We start from the raw sequence: 8,989 nt of genomic DNA on the forward strand, positions 1-8,989 counted from the left end.
ATGTTTTTGTTGATACCTAAATTTGATCTCAATAGGCAAATGACTTATGGAAGTTGATGTATGACAATTTGTCTAATCTTAGTCAACGTGACGAGTCAAGTTGATGCTTAAGTCAGTCGAGTGTTTGAAAGCAAATTATATGAGATATTATGGTGCTCAGAATTGCATAGATTGAAAAGGAGTCGTGCAATCTTTAGATAGTAGTTTGAGATGACCTTATCATCTAGGAATAAGATTATAGGATGACCTCATCCTAATTTTTCATAAACACAAAATGACATGGCGATCAAAATCCCTATAATGACTTAAAAGTCACAATTGAATAGCTTCAGACTCTTTTTAGGTGTGTCGACCAAAAAAAAGAGAGACTCCTTTTGGTTGGATCACGGTTTTGAGTATATAGACAACAATTTATCGGCTTATCACTTCAAATTCAATAGATAGAAAATCAATTTATCGCGAGATTGTGATTTATCTTTTATTTTCCCGCCAAAAGAAGACAGAGTCGGACATCCCAGCATTAAAAGAAAAAGTAGAGTGCAGAAATACCGCCAATTGGGCGGGGTAGGAAGGAAACCCTAAAATTGGCTAATTCTGTAGGGTGTAGAAGAGAAAAGAGCATTAATGGCGCATTCATCTGCAAGTGCGGGTGATTCACCACCTCCCTCAAGCCCCGATACCACCCAAAACAACCTCCAGGTCCCTTGTGTTCCTTTTTTCCGTTCTTGTGCTTCGATTTCTATATCTTGTAATTTTTGTTTAATATTGCTCTGTGGTTGGGGCTTCCTCTCTAATTTGTAATTTGATTTATAAACAGCATTTTTTTGTTCTTCACAAAGCATCTGAAAAGTTAACTTGTAGTGGGAAAGCCCGAAAGAGGCTTGATCTAAGCCCAACAAAGCTTAAGCCTGAGAAGAAGGAATGGGATGAGCGCTGCTTGCGAATGGAAGCTTTTCAGTTGGTTTGGTCTGGAATTGACTCCACTATCAAGGACGTTCTGAGGAATATGAATGCTCGTGTATTTAATGACATACACAGCTGGGTACGGGACTCCTTCAATACGAATACAATCAAACCATTTCCGCCACCTTCTCCCATTGTCACCCACCAGCTCTTCACTGCGTTCCTTCTCACCAGTATGGTCTCCAACATCTATTGTTCAAATTGAGTTGAGTGAGTTGATAATGTTAGTCGTCATCAATGATCTAACTTGATTGAATCATTACTGGCAGAGAATATGGAGTTTGTTGATGATTTCTTGACATTTCAAGAGCTTGGCCTCTTCTTGAAATCTCACGGATGCCATGTGGCTAACCTTTCCTCCTCCGACTTTTCACCCAATAATGGCATTGCTGGTTGTCTCACAAGGTTATTGAGACAGTTTTTGATGCGGACTTTTGATGTATTTACATTTCCTTGTTCCTTCAGTTCAAATTTCAGAAGAATCGTATTCTTATTCAATTTCTTTGAATTCCATTATTGCTTCTAATTCAGCTTTGCCTTTTTATGCAGGCAGCTGATATGTCCATATTGGCATCATGGTACAGCCATCAGGGAAACTATGGTTCTCCAGTGGTTGTCATTATAAACGATATGGAACGATGTTGTGGTCCTGTCTTGTCTGATTTCATTCTTATGTTGAGGTATTCTAACCCCAACCCTCGTATGTGGCTTATACAACAAGTTTCCAGATCTTTTTTCACACACACACACACACCCTCTCTCTCTCTCTCTCTCTCTCTCTCTCTCTCTCTCTCTCTCTCTCTCTCTCTCTCTCTCTCTCAGTACAAGATTTTGCTTACCTGCGCTTGTAACTTGCTCCCTTGTTTCTATCAGTGAATGGATTGTCAAGATCCCGGTCATTTTAATCATGGGAGTTGCAACAACATTGGATGCCCCAAGTAACATACTTCCTTCAAATGTGCTGAAGAAGTTGTGCCCTTGCAAGTTTACATTGGGATCACCTGCTGAGAGGATGGATGCAGTTGTCGAGGCTGCTCTTGTGAGGCAGTGTTCTGGTTTCGCTGTTGGTCAAAAGGTGGCTATTTTTCTGCGAAACTACTTCTTAAATCAGGATGGTACATTGACATCTTTTTTTAGAGCTTTGAAGGTTGGTAATTTAGTTGTTTTCAGATTTTATGAACACATTGTCAATGTTCTCTACACTATGTTGCATTTCCTCTCATGTTTTCCTGCCAGCATGACTAGGTCCCTGCTGATGTCACAAAGTGTTTTTCAGATAGCATGTGTCCAACATTTCTCCACGGAGCCTTTAAGTTTCATGCTCGGACAGTTGCTTGCTAAAGAAGACAGCAAGGTAGCATCCATGAACTATATCTGTCCTCTTTGTGGCTATCATGTTTACAATGCCATAGGTAGATTGCATTTAAGTCAAGGTGCATAACTCATGCCCACATTTATATTCACATTCATCTTCTGCTATCTTTTGTTCAGATTTTTCATTTAATAAAAAAGAAAACGATTTTCCTTTTTGTTGTCTACTGAACTGCAACAAAGTCGTTAGTTGGCAACTGATCCTCCACCCACCCCCGCGGTCCCCATTTTGGATTTGCCACAAAAATTATTTTGACGCAGAACATTTGGTTTATGCCTTGATGTATATACGTGCAATCAGATATAAAGCAACAATAATAACTTTGTCAATTATAACTCCCTGTTTGCTTTTTAAATTTTTTTTGCTAATGTGTGCATCCTTGATAAGCCTTCTCCTCCCTGCCCCCACCCAATCACTAGCAATGTTTGTCATAATTTACTAAGATGTTATTTGACCAATGAAGGGATTTCAGAGTGAGAAAGTGGTTAAGGGGGCTTCCGAAATTTTACTTCATGCAAGGTAATCATAAAGGTCAATGATATTTACTCATTTTGTTTAAAGGATGAGTTTAAATTTTTTTAATAAAAAATATAATATGATGACATCTTTTGGAAAATCTGTCATCAGGGATCAAATGGCTGAACAAACTGATATCCCTATAGCTCATTGTTTGACAGAGTTGAAGAGATTGCAGATGGTCTGGAGCTCTATTGTTCTGGTGACTCCTTTCATTTTCTTATACAGATGTTCATTATTAGTGAAAGAACACAATTTAACTTTTTTCGTTGTACCTTTCTTGTTTCATATCATCAAATTGGCCTTTCCGCATCTTGACACACAAGTGTTTTGCAGTGCTTATATGAAGCTGGGAAGTGTGGCAAAATTCAATTGTTAGACTTATTTTGTGAGACACTTGATCCAGATATTTACACCTCATTGGCTTCTGATAATCCCACTGGAATTGGAGAAAGTTTGGCTACATCTTTGTCAAGTGATCACTGTATGCTTGAACAAGATTTGAGCTTCCGGAAGGGACAAACTATTTGTCAGGTAGTACGCAAAGTTAGGTAAGTAATGAGTTTCAAAGAATGCAGATGGATTGAAGTGGTCTGATGTTTTAAGGTAGTCTTAGGGATAGAGTTCGTGTAACCAATCAAGGCCATCTCCTTATAGAACTCTGGTTTGTGAGGACGTCAACTAATGAAAGAAGGATGAGGCAGCGACCAACTAAAATAGAAATTTCTGATAGAAAAATTAAACACCTCTCTCAGTCCCAGTCTCGAACGTGTTCAAGTTATTGGCTCATCAGAAAATAAAGAAACTCATGTCAGGGTTTAGGGTTTAGTGGGGAAACAAGAATAAAATACAATGATACAGCATTACCTTATCTTCACCATGATACAGACTCTGGTCTGGGTTCTTTCTCCGAGCCCTGCCTCTCCCCTCCCCCTCTCCTCGTTCTACCATCCAAACCTGCTGAGACTTATTTCCTCTCAACTATCGTTTTGCACACATGGTTTAGTTCTTATGTTTTCTTTGCCTGAAATCTGATGAGAAGTGAAGTTCTGATTTTAATAATTAATTTTCTATTTATTCTTATCCAAGCATCATGCTACTTAGAGTCAATTTAGATGAGCATCACTTTTGATGTTCCATGTTTTTCTAGATGTCATTTAATTTTTTATTTTTTTTTCCATTTATGTTCATAGAAATACTAAAACAAGAAGTTCTGCTCATTAGTTAACTTAAATTTCTCTGCTTCGGCCATAAACTGTTTTCCGAACTGTCTAAACTTTGAAATTGACCAGGGATCTCAGTTTCTAGTGGCTTGGTTTTGACACTGTTCATGTGACAGGAGACATACATCTTCCTGAGGTATGACCGCATTTTAGCCTCAGGGTTTGCTGAAATGTTAATATGAATTTTGTTGTGTTTTGCTGTTATTTATATAATATCCTTTTTAATACTTTACTTTTTCATTTCTGTAATTGGAGATTATCCCTGTTAGTTGACTGGGCATGAATACTTTTCTTTACTAAATTTTGCTTTACCATATGGGTAAGCCTTTTCAATCTAAAATTTGCAATAGGGTCTTTTTTTGTCACACATTTTAGTGTTATGCAAATACAGTTTTTTTACAAAATTAAAGACGTGAGTTTCTTTATTTTCTTATGAGCTTTTGATAGATTTCTGTAATGACTAGTGAGCTTGTGGATGATCTCTAATCAATTGGTAGCCCGAATTTGTAGGACCTGGTCCTTGTTTTTGTTGTTTCCATGGCCTAAGTGATGGTTAGATATCTTTGGGTTGCATGTGTGGTTTGATGAGTACTGTAGCTTGACAAGAGCTATGTTGATGATGCTGTGCCTTTAGGAGAACAGAAGGAATTGAAATTTTGTAACTAAACCTGAATTATCAACAGGACTCCTTAAGGAAAATATTCTTTCTTTTATCAGTGAACACCAATCAAACAATTGAATATGCACAGAAGATAATTTGGAATTCTGATGTACATCTCATCATTTGTCTTTTCCTTAATTCAATATATATTTTGTGCCTAAACCCTTTTAAAGTATTCAATGGTCTATATATGATGTACCCTGTGTGCCTTATAGATGCTAAGCTTTGTTCTAATTTTGTTACCTTATCATCTAGCTATTACTTTGACATGTTTTAAGCAGTGATAGTAGTTGATTACTAAGTCCATATAATATCAGTTGAGTGATCATCAGTTATGTGCTTGGAATAGATTCACCACAAGGTAAAGGAGTTGCAGGCCTTGTTGAAATTTGAGGGAGGAAGTTGTAAACCGGATTTTACAGACGTATACAGGTAATATCTTTCTCTCTCTATCTCAATAGTTTTGACCCACCCATGTTATATTTTATATTTTAAACTTGGCGGATCTCAGTTTCTAGTGGCTTGGTTTTGACACTGTTCATGTGACAGGAGACATACATCTCACAGTCCTGTAAAAATTGGCAAGTCACAATCAATAAATGGAAAAGCTGCTATACTAGTTGATTGCATGGTTAGGTAACTACTATAATTTTGCCATTGCCTTCTTTCAAAACTTAGTGCTTATTTTCTGATCAGCATTGGAACAAAAGCCCATACTCTTGACTCGATGGACAAACTCTTCTGCATAACTTGTCTCAATCTTAAGCTATCATGGGCAAATATTTTGAAGTTATATTGCCAATTGGCTTTGCTTATACTATGTGTTCATATGAAGTGACTTGGAAGTTGAGGCTAGACAAAAGTTTCAGAAGATTATTTCACAAGTTCTGAGCTAATTGTTGTATGGAACCAAAATGCTTTGGTTTTAACAATTGTTTTTCAACCACAGCAATTTGTTTTGTTTAAAAGATTAAAAAAAATTGCAGAGGTGTTGAAGATCTGAAAATTTCTTCCCCTTTTTCCCAAATTTAGCTCAAGCATATAATTTTTCCAGATCTGAAATTTGGAGACAACGCACACAACTTAAAAAGAAAATGGAAATTATGGTTCTATTCTTTTAGGATGGGGTCAGCAGGCAAGGTTATTTTCCTTATTTAATTTAATAATTCTAAAAGTGGGTCTTCAAGTCTACATATTAATCAGTAACAACATAATTAGTAATGAAATGCTTCTTTTTACAGCAAAGCATTTTGTGAATTTTTCTTTTCCTTTTGAAAAATTTAGAACGAACAACTTCCCATGCATCCTTGAAGTATTGAGTCTATGACTTCTCTGTTCGCAGTGATAAGGTTTTGGCAAACACACGACTCCTTTTGTGTAAGATCACCTTCACGCAAATGAAATGGAGTTTCTTAATACCTATTATCTTGTATGATTTTACAGCTTATATGGTTATTGAAAAGCATCCTGGGTTAATATCTTTTCCTTTTTATATTTTATTTTTATTTCTCCATGACAGGTATTTCATGAGGCCGATTGAGTGCATACAATGTCACGAAATTGTTTGCTTTAGAAATGTTGAAAAACTTCAATCGGTAAGCATTGCAATGGCTGCTCTGACTAATTTACATATACCAGCAACTTATCATGAAATATGTATAGGATTTTATTACTACCTATAATTAATCACGAAAACTCTTGGATGTTTGATATTTAATGTTTTGACAGGCTATTTTTATCAGATTAGTTGATTAGCATGACCGCCACTTATGAAAGTTTTGTAACTGAATCCTGAAACTTAATAAATCTCCTTTCAGTTCTTAACTTCACACTTATTTCAGGCTTTGATTGGAGATTCAAGAAAGAGGATTCAAGTGGATCTTTTGGAGTTCCATAAAATCCTACGATGCAGTTGCTGCAGCAGGAGTGGCAACATTCCATTGTCATCCATGCCCGATACCTCAATTGTGTGAGTATAACCGTAGCTATAATATTGAAATTGTTTTAAATATTATAAGAAACGCTGATGGAGGCTAATTGAAGTCCCAATTCAAATTTGCACTGTACTTTCTTAAAACTGATGGTAAGATGCGTTGGCTTTCTATTCAACTACTTAGTGGTCTAGACTTGGAGGGATTTTGCCTTCATTATCAGACGCAAAATCAAATTGTCTACTGGTTTCATATCATTGTGTTTTTGGTAGATCTTTCATTTTTTTTCCCATTCCTGTTTGGACGTTAAAATATATTTTCTTCCAAAAGTTTCTTTTCTAACAAAGAATAACTTATTATCTCTGGGTAATATTTTTTTCGAATTGCCTTTGTGGATGATGAAGAGACCAAATATTAGATAATAGATAAAATTTTGGTTATCCATTACCAGTAAGGGCGTACAATACAAGATAGGTTCAAATCATAAGATCAGTAGCTGGTAATTGATCATAATTCCAATGTGATATACCAATGTGACTTAAAACACTGGACATGAGTAATTTGCTTCATTTTAGCTGTCTACTTCTGATCATAGTTCAAAGTCTGCAGTGGCCGCTACTTTAAGGTTGAGTTTATTACGTTAATTTTATCTTGTAGGTATACCTTGGCTCAAGAGCATGGCGATCTTATCAATCTTCATGACTGGTTCCAGTCTTTCAAAACAATTGCCAGTCAGCCCAGAAGGAAAGGGGGGTGCAAGTTGAAGCAGTCCCCACTACCGAAAAGACGAAAGGAAGTGAATGAATCTGAAAACAAGAGCGAAGCATCTATTCAGTATCCTTTTGTTTTTTCGTACTGCACAGTGTACATCCTCGTTTTCTGTGAGTTGACCATCTTCCCAAGTTGTATACAAAGATCAAATTACTAGTTACAAACCAAGTTTCGAGTCAGAGAATTAATGAAGTCCCCATGGTTTTGCTGTGTTATAGGATGCATTACATTGCCTGCATCAAGCACTGTTTTCCTTCTTGTTCTGCCCTCATTGAATTACTGCCCAAAATTAAAAAGTCGGATGTGCATCAAGATCATTAACTTTGCTTTTGTTTTTGTTTTTTTTTGTTGGATCCTTAACTTTGCTTTTCACAGAGCCCGATTTTGCAGGGCAATTACCGAACTACAAATTACAGGCCTCATTCGGATGCCCAGCAAAAAACGTCGTGACTCTGTGCAGAGAGTGGCCTTTGGCCTGTGACAAGTTATATGAGTTTGGTTGGGTCATAATTCTCCCCTTAATTAATACTTTCGGTTACTAATGTTATAATTAAATATGAGGTTGGTAGTGGGTTCAAATATGCTTTCATATATTTTGAGACCTAAAAGAGTTGAGATATGCGGCATCCAAGAGAGTGCCCATCGTTTTGATGTTGGTAAGATGACACATGATTGAGTGACCACATGAAAAAGAAATGTGCATATGAATTGCCTGTTTGACAATGTTTATTTTGGATGATAAGTGATTTTTTAAAAATTTTGTGAAACCCAACTCGTTTGGTAAATTATGAAAAAATCACTTATTGTTAAAAAATGTAATGAGAGAAAGTTATAAGGGAAAGTAGCTAATAAGGTGCTTTCATTTTCTGATTATGCGGGAATCAATATCGAAGAAGCGCTGAGTTTAATAATTATGCGGGAATTATTTTTTGATTTTGAGGGAATCAGTACCAACACTTTTAACAAAAAGTTTACTAAATGTCAAACTGTTTTTCTTACAGTTGATTTCTCTCACAGCAAATCTCATAGCGATTATTTTCGCAATACAACAATGCCAAACTGACCCAAAGAAGTGAAGTAGGCTACAATATAGTTTTCAATTTCCTCTTTCTTTAGTATACCTTGTGCTAAACAAAAAGGTAACCAAAGGTAAAACAAGGAGAAATTAATATGACCAAACCAATTACTATAAACTGCCACTGGTTGGTTTGGTTTGGTATTTTAACTAAAATTACGGATGAAAACGAATCAAACAAACCATTGTTGCGTAGTTTAGTTTAGCAGTTTGGATCTAACCTCAACAATCCTATTCATTTTTTTCTTTTTCTATTTAGTTTGCCCAACTCTAGAGCCAGCTAACGTATTTTCCATTTTACAACATAAAATCATATTCTTTTTCTAATTTCTATATCATTAACATACTAAAATTCATCATTCCATCAAAATAACAAACTAACAATTTAATGATATCAGTTATTAGTTGCAATCCAACATTTGCATGTAGGTACGTATAAAATTTGAGACCATGTAATTTTACTTATTGCGATCCGAA

At 36.0% G+C, this 8,989-nt stretch overlaps 1 protein-coding gene across 1 annotated transcript; it reads left to right on the forward strand.

Annotated features, from left to right (window-relative positions):
- LOC18786428 (origin of replication complex subunit 3) lies at positions 508–8,204 on the forward strand. The gene is made up of 15 exons (XM_007218462.2): positions 508–699; positions 818–1,136; positions 1,233–1,402; positions 1,513–1,643; positions 1,837–2,110; positions 2,240–2,317; positions 2,799–2,854; positions 2,963–3,053; positions 3,188–3,397; positions 5,085–5,167; positions 5,285–5,371; positions 6,255–6,330; positions 6,577–6,704; positions 7,324–7,500; positions 7,813–8,204. Exons 1-15 carry the CDS (start codon positions 625–627, stop codon positions 7,916–7,918), a joined length of 2,061 nt encoding a protein of 686 aa, XP_007218524.2. The 5' UTR covers positions 508–624; the 3' UTR covers positions 7,919–8,204.

This window comes from Prunus persica, chromosome G2 (genome assembly GCF_000346465.2).
Source record: "Prunus persica cultivar Lovell chromosome G2, Prunus_persica_NCBIv2, whole genome shotgun sequence".
Lineage (NCBI taxonomy): Eukaryota > Viridiplantae > Streptophyta > Magnoliopsida > Rosales > Rosaceae > Prunus > Prunus persica.

Coding starts and splice junctions, on each gene's coding strand:
- LOC18786428 (XM_007218462.2), top strand. CDS start 625: ATGGCGCATTCATCTGCAAGTGCGGGTGATTCACCACCTCCCTCAAGC. Junction 2,855..2,962: donor GAAATTTTACTTCATGCAAG/GTAATCATAAAG, acceptor ATCTGTCATCAG/GGATCAAATGGCTGAACAAA. Junction 3,398..5,084: donor TTTGTCAGGTAGTACGCAAA/GTTAGGTAAGTA, acceptor TGCTTGGAATAG/ATTCACCACAAGGTAAAGGA.